This window comes from Talaromyces stipitatus, genomic scaffold, assembly GCF_000003125.1.
Source record: "Talaromyces stipitatus ATCC 10500 scf_1105507295515 genomic scaffold, whole genome shotgun sequence".
Classification (NCBI taxonomy): Eukaryota; Fungi; Ascomycota; class Eurotiomycetes; order Eurotiales; family Trichocomaceae; genus Talaromyces; species Talaromyces stipitatus.
Window position 1 is genome coordinate 1,300,569 of NW_002990118.1, and position 13,350 is coordinate 1,313,918.

Genomic DNA, 13,350 nt, shown 5'->3' on the forward strand with positions numbered 1-13,350 from the left:
AGTGTCTACTCCCTTCATATATAACTTTGGAAGCCGCACTATATCAAGTAAGGCAGATGAAAGTACCAGTTTTGCTCAAGGGGTAAGAGGTAGGCTACACTGATATTTTTTTTCGAAAGATGAAAACTAAGTTAATGATTTTTGATGATTTATTAATGGCCATGTTTCGATACGTATTTTCACTAAGCTCCTAAGATAAAAGTTATGATTCTAAAGCAGAAGCAGAAGCAGACACTATATTAATGAACTGAGAAAGAGATGAAATGAATCACGTGTATTAATCTACTACATCATGAAGAAAATCAGCGCAAAGCGCATCTATGCTCATAAAAAACATGACCCGTCATAAACATTAGCGCCAGTGTACTCGCATTGCATGAGAATTTTTGGCCAAACAAAAGGAAATTGATAAGACAAAGGAAAAGAATTTTAAAAAAACTCATTCAGTCTCGTGAACCGTTTAGTCGAGTTCCTCAGGGCGTTCCTCGACCTCATCAGCTTCGCGAGTAGCGGAAGCACCAGTGGCGCCAGGAGCAGCACCAGCACCGCCGTAGGCAGCGGAGATGATGGGGTTGGCAACGCTCTCGAGCTCCTTCTGCTGAGCCTCGTACTCGTCCTTGGTAGCGGTCTGGTTGCTGTCGAGCCAGCTGATGGTCTTTTCAATCTCAGCCTCGAGCTTCTCCTTATCGGCAGCCTCGATGTTGAGCTTGCCCTCACCAATGGTGTTCTTGAGGGAGTAAGCATAAGATTCAAGACCGTTCTTGGCTTGGATACGAGAAGCCTCAGCCTCGTCCTCAGCCTTGTACTTCTCGGCCTCAGCAAGCATGCGTTCGATTTCCTCCTTCGAGAGACGGCCCTTGTCGTTGGTAATGACAATCTTGTTGCTCTTACCGGTTCCCTTCTCAACAGCAGAGACGTTCATGATACCGTTGGCATCCATGTCGAAGGTGACCTCGATCTGAGGAACACCACGAGGAGCAGGAGGGATACCAGTAAGCTCGAACTTACCCAACAAGTTGTTGTCCTTGGTACGAGCACGTTCGCCCTCGTAGACCTGAATCAAGACACCAGGCTGGTTGTCGCTGTAGGTGGAGAAGGTTTCGGATTTCTTGGTGGGAATGGTGGTGTTGCGCTTGATGAGAGGAGTCATGACACCACCAGCAGTCTCAATACCGACGGAGAGAGGAGCAACGTCGAGAAGCAAGATCTCGCTGGTAGACTTGGAAGAAGTATCACCGGAAAGGATAGCGGCCTGGACGGCAGCACCGTAGGCGACAGCCTCATCGGGATTGATGGATTTGTTAGGCTCCTTGTTGAAGAAGTCCGTAACTAGCTTCTGAATGCGGGGAATGCGCTAGACGTGAAAATTCGGGTTAGTAAAAAGTTTAATTTTTCTTAAAGGAAGCAGGAAAAGCTTACAGTTGATCCACCGACCAAGACAATTTCGTGAACGGAAGATTTGTCGACCTTGGCATCACGGAGAACACGCTCAACAGGCTCCATGGTGGAGCGGAAGAGGTCCTGGCAGAGCTCCTCGAAACGAGCACGGGTGATGGAAGTGTAGAAGTCAATACCCTCGAAGAGAGAGTCGATCTCAATGGAAGTCTGAGCAGAGGAAGAGAGGGTACGCTTGGCACGCTCGCAAGCAGTGCGGAGACGGCGGAGAGCACGTGCATTGGTGGTCAAATCTACATCGAATGTGTTAGTATACAGTTCTCAGAAGCTTGCTGGAAGCAGATTTTTACGATACGACTCGACAAAAACATCCGAAACCAAAAAAAAGGAGAGGGAGGGGATGGGGATTGAGGGATTCTTACCCTTGCGGTGCTTGCGTTTGAACTCTTGCACGAAGTGATTGACAAGGCGAGAATCAAAGTCCTCACCACCCAAGTGAGTGTCACCAGCAGTGGCCTTGACCTCGAAGATACCCTCCTCGATGGTAAGGAGAGAAACATCAAAAGTACCACCACCAAGATCGAAGATGAGGACGTTGCGTTCACCCTCAGCCTTCTTGTCGAGACCGTAGGCAATAGCAGCAGCAGTAGGCTCATTGATGATACGGAGAACGTTCAAGCCGGCAATGAGACCAGCGTCCTTGGTAGCCTGACGCTGGGAGTCGTTGAAGTAGGCGGGGACAGTGATGACGGCGTTGTTAACGGTGCCACCGAGGTAAGACTCGGCAGTCTCACGCATCTTGATCAAGACCATGGAAGAGATTTCTTCAGGAGTGAACTGCTTGGTCTCGCCCTTGAACTCGACCTCGATGACGGGCTTGGTGGCCTTCTCGACGATCTTGAAGGGGAAGTGCTTGGCATCAGCCTGGACCTCAGGGTCGGAGAACTTGCGTCCGATCAAACGCTTAGCATCGAAGACTGTGTTGTGAGGGTTCATGGCGACCTGGTTCTTGGCGGCATCACCGATGAGACGCTCGGTATCGGTGAAGGCGACGAAGGACGGGGTAGTTCGGTTACCCTGGTCGTTGGCAATGATTTCGATACGGTCATCACGGAAGACACCTACGCAGGAGTAGGTGGTTCCCAAGTCGATACCAATAGCGGGGGCCATGGTGTGTGATGTGTGAAAAGTGTGAAAAGTAGAGAGAAGGGGTATCACAGGAGAAGGAAATGAGAAAAGAAGTGTGTAGTGTAGTGTACAAGATGCACTCGAATATTATTTCTCGTGATTAATGTGTGTCTGTCTGAGGAAGAATGAGAGAGGAAGAGGAGAGCAGCTGGAGGATAATATAGGCGTGGGCGGTGAGACGAAGCTTCTTTCTAGTGACTTCCTTACGATTCCACGGACGGCTGGGGCCTTCCAGCAGCTCAAGGTGGCCCAACAGCCATTGGCCACGCTGGATCCAGAGCCTTCTTTTGTTCTCTTATTTGTCTTGAGTATTTGTCTGTATGTTTGTAGGCCGATGCTGCTTTCAGTAGTAGTAACTTGAGACTGTAGTGTAGCTAAGCAAGTCATGATGTCGAGACATCGCGGGGTGGACGATGACGTACTAGCCAGAATTTTCTGTCGGCTTCCCTTTGCTTCCTGAAAATTCAGGCATCGCCACTTTGTTTTGGCGGGGCTCTACGCCCGTCACCATGACGCCCGGTCGACTAAGGGTGGCCTGATGTCTGATTGCCTGATTGCCTGATCTAGGGCTGCTAAGTTCTAACCCTATGTCCAGACCAGTCTGTCTACTAACTGATAATCTTAGATAGTCACTTAGCACTTATGTCTCTGGCAGATTATCATCGCTCCTCTAAATACATTCACATGTACTTTACAGCTATTTCCTTACAGACTGGCACCTGGCTACACAGTTTACATACTAGATAGTGTATGTAACTAGAGTAAACAACCCGCTATTGAAATATGCTGAGATTGCACCATGCCTCCCTTGCATCGAGCTCAGTTAGTTAAGCCTTAGGGTTAAGCTTCTTGTCTACCAACGGCAGGCGGTCAAGGGTCATTACCGTGTCTACGCTCCTGCCCAATCAGCATCCCGGGGCCGTATACTGGTCCCTTGCTCGCCGTCGCGACTTAAACATCGCGTTGATTGTTTTCACTTCCTTCTTCTTTCATCCTTCCTTTCTCATTCGAATCCATCTCAAACTCTCGTTTACCTCTACAAATCGCGTTTTTTCATCAACCAACGGACTCGCGACAAAGCAATACCCCGCTCAATTCAATTATTCAATCAATCACATTCGAAATGGGTGACCACTCTGTAACTGATTACAATGACCCTGCTGCCAATGCCCCCGATGCAGCTGCTTACGAGAAGGGAAAGGGCAAGGCTGCTGAAGCATATGATGATGTGAACATGGGTGAAGAAGATGATGAGGAGAGCTCTGAGGAGGAGGAAGATGAAATGGTACGACCTGCGTTCTCTCTCATATTGGTGATTATTTCGTGTTTACCTTGGCGATCACCAACGCGATGACTCGCAAGCGATCTTCGCTTTATAGAGCTTATACTAATCTTTTTCTTACTGCAGGGTGCCGAAGGTATCTTCCCCGCTTCATCAACACATCACCGAGCAACATTGCAATATTTACAGCTAAGCACCGCGCGCACCACCCGCTAACAAAATCTAGATGACGACGAAGATGAAGGCGACAACCTCGAACCTATCTCAACTGACAACATCATCGACAGCGGCCGTCGCACTCGCGGCAAGCGTATCGACTTCGCCGAAGCCGCTGAGAAAGCCAAGGCAGAAGGCGACGATCCTATGGACGACGAAGACGAGGACGACGAGGATTTCCACGGAGAAGACAATGACGGCGATAACATGCAGGAATAAAAGTTACCAATCGCGACGACGTGCTGCTTGCATTATGGAGATGGGGTTACGGCTGCTCTGGGGTCTTCTGACTTTGACGCATTGATTATTTTCGAATATGCGACAGGAGATATGTACATGGGATATGCAGTGGTCTCGATAATCCACGAAAGGAGACCGTGATACTACCCAAACAGATGATATTTGAGATTACGCATTGCAGTGCTATGACAAAGCAATAAAAGTCACTACATGTGCGTCAATATTAATTCCTCGTAGAACATAATTAATCACAATAATTGTATGAATTTGCAGGGTCTCGGTGTTTATTTTGAGCTTATCTGATCTCCGCATCTAACCAAAACAATGCCAAGCTCAGGCACCTCGCCGCAAATGATCTCCGGACAAGTTCACAACATCACCCCAGTTAACCATCTTCTCATTGGAGATCGATCAACCACCATGTCTACGAAACGATAGGACTGGAAATTATTACAACAAATTTCTGAGCCTGAAAGGCTAAAAAAGAACGATATCATGGCGTCCCGGTACGAACCTCCTCACAGTATCCGGACCGATAACTAACTTGATCTTGTGCAAACAGCTTCTCACACTCAAACCTCCACCAACGAGACCCCCGCTCCTCATCCTCCCTCTTCGATTCCTACAGCGGCGACGGACGATCCTCTCGACCTTCTTCTAGTCGATCACCTGCCACAAACGCCACGTCGTCTACCTATACAAGCGCATATCCCAATGGAGGAAGCGGAGGATTGTATCCTGGTGGTAGTCAAAGTCAACATGGTTACAGGGCTGCGACGCCGAATTCGAGGTTCGTTTCTTTTCTAACGGAGTAAGATGTAGTATACATGGATGAACGCGCTGATTATGCATGTGATTTGATAGAGGCCATTATTCGGATGCGGTGTTATCGGAATTGTGAGTTGTACCTTCTTTTCCTCTACGGATATGAAGGACATGCGAAGCTAATATGTGTGCCAAAGAGAATCCCAAAACGATCATGAAGTCGAAGGAATCACAGCCAAGGTCAAGGCACTCAAAGAGGTACACCCATTCCCTCTTCTCGCCAGATCATTCAGGCCTAATTGATTATAGCTTACAGTAGCAATTGGCGACGAAATCCGCTCCTCGTCTAACCTGGTATGTATCTATCCATTACACCTCTTCTTATACTGTCCATTTAACAAGAATACTCTGAATAGGCAGATAGCATGAACGAAGCCTTTGACAACACCCGCCTCCGTCTCCGAGGAACCATGAACCGAATGCTGCGCATGGCAGAACGGACGGGAGTTGGTTGGAAGGTTTGGCTTGGATTTTTCCTTGCGGTGGTTTTGTTGTTTGCTTACGTTTGGCTGTTCTGATCCAAAGCTTGCTCTTTTGGCTCTTTGAGACAGTATACTTATTCTCAACTGCGTTGTTTCTTTGGTTGATGAGACTAAGAGGTGGATGACATGGCTATTGCATGGGCTGGCGTTATGTCTTACTCACTTGTATATACAGGTATTGAAAATGAGCCTTCAATATTGCAATACAACAGACTAGTTGGGTTGAGTAATGAATTCATTGGGTATCTATACATATAAAAACCATCTAATCCACTGGAAAGAGTCACTAGTCAAGACTATCTCTCGGTCCACCACGCCTCATAAACCGACCAAATCTACTCTGGACAAGCCTCGTTCGCGCCTCCCGCGCAGCTTGATTCCGAGCACTCGTTATAGAAGCACGCAAATCATCCTCGTCCTCGTCATCATCAACCATCATAACCGAGGGTATAATTTCGTTGTCAGATTCGGTCTCCCCACCAATCCCGCTCCAGCGCTGCAGGAACCGTCGCTGTGCAGCTGTTTCGCGTGTTCGACGTATTTCTGCCGCGGATGGCGGCGGTGGTGGCTGACGAGCGCTACTACGCTGTGACCTTCGCCGTGCTGGATCTGTGCTGACCGGTGTTTGCGTATTCGTCGAAACTATACCGTCGGCCCCCCCTCCTCTATTAAGATGCGCGTACGGGTCATGTATATTACTGTTGTCTCCGTCTAAATCAGAGTCGTCGTCGTCGTCTTCTAGTTCCGAGTCGGTATGTTGCCATTCTTCGGCTTCGGCTTCTTCGTCCATGTCTTCGTCTTCTGGGTCATTTGCTTCTGGGATGTCGTCGTCTAGATCACGGACCATGATCTCATTCCCTTCGGGCAACTCGTCGTCATCATCCTCATAATCATCTTCGTCATCCTCGTCATCTTCCGGGAATCCCTCAGGTATGTCGTCGTCCAGATTCCGCTCCAGAAGCTCTTCTTCATACCCCTCTTCACCTTCCTCAACCAGACCTTCCTCTTCATCCGAGTCCCCAAATCCATCATCTTCAGCTTCCGGGATATCATCATCTAGATCCCTTTCGAGCTCCTCCGGTCCAATCCCATCCCCTTCTGCAGCACCTGTACCATCCCCTTCAACCATCTGTTGCTGCTGTTGTTGAAGCGCCGTATCCTCTGCACCAAATGCATCCATATTCGTCACACCGTCCCCTACATTTCCGGCTGCAGCTGCAGCAACCATAGCAGCAACATTTAATTCCTGCTGTGCCGCCGCCAACCCCTCCTCCCGCTCCGCTTCTTCCTCTCTCATCCCCTGCATCGTTTTGGGTATACCCGCCGGTTTGATCCATGCAGCTCCAAAGGAGGCGATATTCTCCTTTCGGAGTCGTAGGGCGCGTTCTTCGAGTTGCAGCATGGCGAGACTGTTGGATGGTGCGGTCGAGGAGAAGAGAGCGCGCGCTGATGTTTGCGGGTTTGAGAGGTTGCCATTGTTGGGTGCGCCGTTGTGGAGTTGTTGGCGTCGAGTTGCTGGTGTCTCTGTGTTCGGGCTGTTTATACTGCCTCTGTATCGAGGTTGAGAGGATCCGAACCAGAGCTCGTGGGACTGTTGTTGTTAGTTTTGTTCCACGCGAATGGAAGAGATACTTACATCGCGAGGTGCTACAAGAGGTAGAGATAGCATTTTGAGCCAGTCAAGCAAGGATTATAAGTTTCTGCTTGCTGAGATTGTTTTCTTGATACTTGATACTAAAGGCGGAGAAACTAAGATGTTAAACACGGGAGCTACGATAAGAAGTCTGCGGGGAGACAACCACAATGGTGGAATTCTGCAGGGACTCTCCAGCAATATGTTACTGACATTGTCATTATAAATAACTACATGGAATTTAGAGACACATAAACCAAGTAATAATGCAATTGACCGACAGACTACGCACAGGCAGGTCATCTAGTATCAGAGACCATGGATGCAAACAGAACAAACAGCATTACCTTACCTAGGAACATGAAGCCGAGCGAACTAACTCCGACATGGTATGATCTGAACAATTGTCTGCTGACACTATTCTACAATTGCAACAATTCCTACGTGTATAAAACCTATTATTTTCTGTCGAGAGTTTTTTTTTTCCCTTTTCACCATGTCCACTCGTCTCTACACACCGTTGAGCAGGACTACACTGAGATATAGCATCTCGAGGCCGCCGCAAATAGTTTCCAAACTACCCAGAGCTCGAACTGTGAGATTCTATACCTCTAGAAAAGAGTCAAAAGATCAATTCATTATTTGGAGACCGTGGCTTCGTATTGCAATTGGGATTCCCTTTATTGGCGCACTCATTTACTCAATGGTTTGCATCTCTTCACCATAAGATCATTGAGTATATATCGAACATCTCTAACATGTGCCAGGCTACCGAAAACGCCGCCGAGACAGAGGCCCCCTCAATCGCCGAAATAGATAAAGCGCTCAAAGAAAAATCCCCCGTCACCGACGACTCCCCGATGCGCCTACGAATGGAGAAATTGATCAAAGAACACCAAAAGAAAATCACAGACGAACTCAGCAGAATCGACGGCAAACCCTTTCAAGCCGATACATGGACCCGTCCCAACGGCGGAGGCGGTATATCCTGCGTCCTCCAGGACGGCAACGTCTTTGAAAAAGCCGGTGTCAATGTGTCGGTTGTGTATGGCGAATTACCACGCCCAGCCATTGAGAAAATGCGCGCAGATCACAAGTCCTTTGTCGGTGCAAATGTGGATTCACTGAGTTTCTTCGCTGCTGGACTGTCGCTCGTGTTGCATCCGCATAATCCGCATGCTCCGACGGTGCATTTGAATTATCGGTACTTTGAAACCTCAGACCCGAAAGATCCGGTTAATGGGGATAAGAATTGGTGGTTTGGAGGTGGAACTGATTTGACGCCTTCGTATCTTTATCCGGAGGACTGCAAGCATTTCCATCAGACAATCAAGGATGTCTGTGATAGGCATGATAGTACATATTACCCTCGATTCAAGACGTGGTGCGATAAATACTTTTATCTCCCGCACCGCAATGAAGCGAGAGGTATAGGCGGTATCTTCTTTGATGATCTCGACGCCCATTTCTTGCAGAGCTCATCATCGTCTTCGCAAAATCCGCAGGAAACGTTATTCTCTTTCGTGAGTGACGCTCTAGGTTCGTTTCTACCTTCCTACGTCCCCATCCTGGAACGCCGAAAGGATACACCTTTTACCCCCGAACAGAAAGAATGGCAACAACTCCGGCGGGGCCGATATGTTGAGTTTAATCTGGTGTATGATCGTGGCACGAGTTTTGGGCTTAGGACGCCCAATGCGAGGGTTGAGAGTATCCTGATGAGTCTGCCTCGTACCGCGAGCTGGGTTTATATGGATTCTGTCTCGGGGACGAGGACGGAGGGTGCTTCGACTCAGTCGGAGGATGGTGTGGAGGAGACGGAGGAGGTTAAGAGACAGAGGGAGTTGTTGGATGTGTTGAAGCATTCTAGACAGTGGGTTTGAGTGGTTGTCTAGACGTTTTGTTTTGGTTATATGTATATAATATGAAAAGTTGTGTTGATTGTACAAGATCTACCAATTATGCTTCTATTTAGAAAACATGTACAATAATAGAGAATGCAAAGAAATGATGATACAGCGAATGATGCACCGATAAAAGTAATGCAAACGAAAGACTGGTATAAAACCCCTATGTATGCTGAAGTCTAGGAAATATGACATGAAGTGAATAGGTGACAGAAAATGACAAGAATATTAAAAAGCAGTCTAGGTTATATGACTAAGTGAAACAACTTACAGCAAGTTCCCCCGTTCCTTTTTTACAGACTTATCTACCAAAACTCGCCACAGATACAAGATTCCTCTGCTTCGCGAGCCATCCCTTTTGCATATCTGCACTACCCCCTCCTGCACCAGTGGCAGTATGTCGGTATCGCGCAACGGTAATGTTGCTATGTTGTAGGCGGCCCTGGAGGTCGTACCATGCCGAACAGATCAGAGCCATTTCGCGAGATTGGCGGTTGATGATTTCTTGGAGTTCGAGCTTTGTGTTTATTGTTAGTAGTTGAAGCTAAGATGTAGGAGGGGTGGGCGTACCTCGCGTTGTTTGGGAATGCTATCATCGTCTTGATCACCCCTGGCTTCTTCGATATGTCTGATTTGTTCTTGCAGTGACTTGATGAGATCGTTTTGTTGATCGATATGCTGAATCACGTCAGTTGAATTGCACCTGCGTCTGAAAAATGGACTCACTTCAGCCCTCTTCGCGAGTGTCTCTGCGCTCTTCTCCGTCACGTCCGCAAAATGCTTCAACAACTCAATACCTGATTTCTCAGGCGCATCCGGATTCTCCGTCTTTGCTCTCGCCGCAAACTCAGCCAACAACGTCTCAATCTCCTTTATGAAGTCCTCGTCTTCAGCGCGCATGGCTGCCTGCTTCTCTTCAAGGCAAGCGCGTAATTCATTCCGCTCAACACACATGTCTCGGACAAGGGCTTGAGAGACGTCGATTTCGGCTTCGAGATGGTGGATTTTGCGCGTTAGTTGGTCCCATTCTTCGCGGATTTTGGTGATTTCGCCTGAATTGGAGTCTTTGACTTCGGTTATCATGTCGAGTTTTTCTTTGTCGACGAGTTGTACTGTTTATTGATTAGTATTAGACGTATAGCTGAATATGGGACTTACGCTCTGCTCGGGCATCGTCGAGTTGTCTCTTGGTGGCATCGATTAGATCTTCTGCGTCGGCCAACTTTTGGCGAATCTCTGCATATTGATCGTAGAGTTTCCAGTACTCGTCACTAGAATTGTCAGTCAAGTAGGACAGAAGCAAGGAAATTTCATACCTCTGTGAAGACTTTGCTTGGGCCAGTTGTGCTGTCAAGATAAGATTCTCGGAATATCCCTCGAGACTTGATCCGAGCTGTAGAAGTCAGTATCAAGATGCCACACGAAGGAAATGGGCCTACCGTGTTGGTCATTTTCAATTTATTGACTTCCTTCCTCAATTCTTCATTCTCCGATTTCCTATAAACGTCAACATCAATACTTCACAGAAGAGAAGGGGACTAACAGCTGAGTTTCCCTTGCCCCAATATCGTCAAGATCCTTCTGCAAAGTACTTTGCAACCTAGGAGATGCATTTCCAGGTGTATAAGAAGGACTATCAGTCGAACCTTCTAGTTCTCGAATCCGTTCACGCAATTCACTAATCAACGCCTCGTCTCTATCCCGTTGCTCTTCCGCGCCCTGAAGGCGCTCAGTCAAAGCATGATTATTGAATTCCAACTGCTTCTTCAAACTCTGAATTTCATGACGATCCTGCTCGATGCGCGGCAACACGCGTCTATACTCTTCAAGCTCCACATCACGTTCCGAGGACCGCTTCTGGTTCGAATCGGCTTCTTTCAGTTGTTGTTGAAGATCCTTGACCTGATTTTTCAATGTTTGGTTCTCCTTCTCAAAGTCCTGGCTTGCTTGCAGTTTCTGGCGATATTTCTCTGCTGCATTTGCCTTGCGAATCAGCTGGTCTCTCTCAGTTTTCATCTCGTCGTAGTCATCCTGTAATTTCTGGAATCGTTGTGTCTTGACCCGCATAGATTCCAGTGACATTTTGAGACTATCGATTTCATCTTGTGCAGCTGATAATTTCGCTTCTTGGTTGGCAATCAGCTCCTCTTGCTGTCGTGATCTGCTTTCCAGAGCCTTTGCACTAAATCCTACGTCTCCTTTGCCCGATTTCAACGTCACCAATCGATCCTCAGTTGACGCAAGTCGGGTTTGAAGAGTATCATTGTTCTCCTGCAAGCGAGCTAGACGATTATGCAAATCCTCCAATGCTTTTTCCATTTCTTTCTTTTCAGTGGCCAACCGATCATTCTCCGCCAAGACCTTGCCTACTCTCTCCTCAAATTGTAATTCCGGGTCGACTGCGAGGTCACGCTTCGGAGCGCCATCTCCATCCTCCTCGTCCGCCGACAGATCCTCATGTTGCGAATTATGAGCTTCCTCAATTATATTCTTGAGTCCCTCTTGAGTCGGCGTACTCAACTTTTGCAGCGTTGTCACATACGTCTCGGCGTTGGGTGAGCTAATAGCCGCAATCAGGAGTAACTTCAGCAACTTGTTCGTCTCCTTTAACGAATTTGACTCGGAAATAGCTTTCAAATCCGGCGATGGATCCAATCCGGAAGGGATCTCATCATCGAACTGTTTCCGAATGTACCCCGTCAGGAGTTTGTGGAGGTGTTTGAGGTTCTGCCATTTTGTAACCCAGTGGTCGGACGGGTTGCGTTCGGGGAGTTCGTCGAGGAAATATTGAGGGTCGATATCTTGTAGAATTTCCCAAAGAATGATGCCGTCGCTGAGTTCTTCGGTGTCTCGGATTGTTTTGCCGAGGGAGAAACTGTTTATCCATTCGAGGAGGACTTTGGCGACGGTGTGTTCGGAGGTCATGTTGTTTATCACCCAGGGGTGTAATCAAGAGGTGAGTCGGGTTGATTGTGAGGAGTTACAATCTAACATTGCAGTGTGTATGTAGTAAGCAAGCCGGTGATTTGGTATACTCTGTATAGGATCGAGAAGTTGGATTAGAGTAAGCTTGTCATCTATCAGGAGTGTTTGTCGTGCTGTTGCAGATCCACGCGTTACTCCGTCTGATGCTCCGCTCTTACCCTAAATAACCCTATCCCGGTTGTCCCACCATAGTTTCAACAATAGCTGAAACTCATGACTTTTACTATTCATTATAAGATACGTATGGCTACATAGTAGTGTTTGGAAATCATAAACAAGCTGTCATATTTGAAACGAACGACATTAACGACCAGACCTCCCAAAAACGCCAATCCAAGACCTAATACAATACTAGCCCACCATAAACTCATATCAATACTTCGTAGTTCGTACACATATTCTCATAACCCGAATGAGCGTTGCTCATCTGCGGAAGTCAAATAAATTCCAAACGATTAGGCCATCCTCATGCATTTCAAGTCGTAAGTCTCGAGACCAGGCTTTACTGTGTACCGAAATCACCGTCAATCGTAACAACCTTGTCCTCCTCAATGACCGGAAGGAAATTGGTGGATGATGCTTGGATGGTCTCTATGGCGGACGAAGAAGCTTTGGCAGCAAAGCCCCTGTTTATATTAGTATGTGATCAGAGTCCGGCGGAGTTGAAGTAATTACTTGAATAGATCTAAGGATAGCAATTAGTCTAGTGCTCGAATAAAACTGTTAGAGTCAAACTTACTGAATTCATGAGTTATCCAGCCGCCCTACATACAACTTGTCAGTATTTGTATTCTTAGAGCGGCATTGCGAGATCACTCACAGCATCAGTGATAGCCTTCTTGGCCTCTTTCAAGACCGACTCCGGGGTATTATCAGGATATGAAACGACGATAGATTTCTGAACCTGTACTGCTAGGGCAATCTGGAAAAGCCCAAGGATGAGAACAATAAGATATTGGTGGAAGAGCTTCATTGTAGCGGTTGTAGAGGGTGCCTGAGTGTCGATGCGCCACTGAGCGTAGCTATAATAATGCTGCTGAAGTTGAGGTAGTGATGAACCGTCAAGTAGACCGAGTGTGGATTACTGGCAGTGCAGTGCTATAAATCGATTATTGAAGAATGTGATTGTGGTCTGGTAGATGTTGTCTGATGGTCAGAGTAGAACGAAGTCACTTGCCGTCACTCGGAAGGATAGCC

At 47.4% G+C, this 13,350-nt stretch overlaps 7 protein-coding genes across 7 annotated transcripts, besides 2 other annotated features; 3 read left to right on the forward strand and 4 right to left on the reverse strand.

Annotated features, from left to right (window-relative positions):
• Window positions 1-460: 460 nt before the first annotated feature.
• On the reverse strand, window positions 461-2,599 carry TSTA_045050 (molecular chaperone Hsp70; the record flags this gene model as incomplete). Its single annotated transcript, XM_002484949.1, has 3 exons — window positions 1,818-2,599; window positions 1,420-1,688; window positions 461-1,354 (listed from the first exon to the last, which is right to left on the reverse strand). The coding sequence occupies exons 1-3, from the start codon at window positions 2,563-2,565 to the stop codon at window positions 461-463; spliced, it is 1,911 nt and encodes a 636-aa protein (XP_002484994.1). The 5' UTR covers window positions 2,566-2,599.
• A 711-nt stretch (window positions 2,600-3,310) lies between these two features.
• TSTA_045060 (uncharacterized protein) lies at window positions 3,311-4,540 on the forward strand. Its single transcript, XM_002484950.1, has 3 exons — window positions 3,311-3,868; window positions 3,992-4,001; window positions 4,092-4,540. The coding sequence occupies exons 1-3, from the start codon at window positions 3,707-3,709 to the stop codon at window positions 4,298-4,300; spliced, it is 381 nt and encodes a 126-aa protein (XP_002484995.1). The 5' UTR covers window positions 3,311-3,706; the 3' UTR covers window positions 4,301-4,540.
• Window positions 4,232-4,288: a microsatellite.
• A 276-nt stretch (window positions 4,541-4,816) lies between the features above and the next one.
• TSTA_045070 (SNARE complex subunit (Bet1), putative) lies at window positions 4,817-5,664 on the forward strand (the record flags this gene model as incomplete). Its single annotated transcript, XM_002484951.1, has 6 exons — window positions 4,817-4,844; window positions 4,884-5,111; window positions 5,188-5,218; window positions 5,284-5,344; window positions 5,396-5,440; window positions 5,503-5,664. The coding sequence occupies 6 exons, from the start codon at window positions 4,817-4,819 to the stop codon at window positions 5,662-5,664; spliced, it is 555 nt and encodes a 184-aa protein (XP_002484996.1).
• A 250-nt stretch (window positions 5,665-5,914) lies between these two features.
• On the reverse strand, window positions 5,915-7,297 carry TSTA_045080 (uncharacterized protein; the record flags this gene model as incomplete). Its single annotated transcript, XM_002484952.1, has 2 exons — window positions 5,915-7,219; window positions 7,265-7,297. The coding sequence occupies 2 exons, from the start codon at window positions 7,295-7,297 to the stop codon at window positions 5,915-5,917; spliced, it is 1,338 nt and encodes a 445-aa protein (XP_002484997.1).
• Window positions 6,498-6,544: a microsatellite.
• Window positions 7,298-7,680: 383 nt separating the features above from the next.
• Window positions 7,681-9,283, forward strand: TSTA_045090 (coproporphyrinogen III oxidase, putative). The gene is made up of 2 exons (XM_002484953.1): window positions 7,681-7,967; window positions 8,029-9,283. Exons 1-2 carry the CDS (start codon window positions 7,758-7,760, stop codon window positions 9,142-9,144), a joined length of 1,326 nt encoding a protein of 441 aa, XP_002484998.1. The 5' UTR covers window positions 7,681-7,757; the 3' UTR covers window positions 9,145-9,283.
• TSTA_045100 (microtubule binding protein HOOK3, putative) lies at window positions 8,067-12,093 on the reverse strand (the record flags this gene model as incomplete). Its single annotated transcript, XM_002484954.1, has 7 exons — window positions 8,067-9,685; window positions 9,739-9,846; window positions 9,895-10,280; window positions 10,327-10,439; window positions 10,485-10,561; window positions 10,608-10,665; window positions 10,712-12,093. 7 exons carry the CDS (start codon window positions 12,091-12,093, stop codon window positions 9,470-9,472), a joined length of 2,340 nt encoding a protein of 779 aa, XP_002484999.1. The 3' UTR covers window positions 8,067-9,469.
• Window positions 12,094-12,371: 278 nt separating this feature from the next.
• On the reverse strand, window positions 12,372-13,308 carry TSTA_045110 (uncharacterized protein). The gene is made up of 4 exons (XM_002484955.1): window positions 12,974-13,308; window positions 12,893-12,917; window positions 12,829-12,838; window positions 12,372-12,779 (listed from the first exon to the last, which is right to left on the reverse strand). The coding sequence occupies exons 1-4, from the start codon at window positions 13,124-13,126 to the stop codon at window positions 12,656-12,658; spliced, it is 312 nt and encodes a 103-aa protein (XP_002485000.1). The 5' UTR covers window positions 13,127-13,308; the 3' UTR covers window positions 12,372-12,655.
• Window positions 13,309-13,350: the final 42 nt, after the last annotated feature.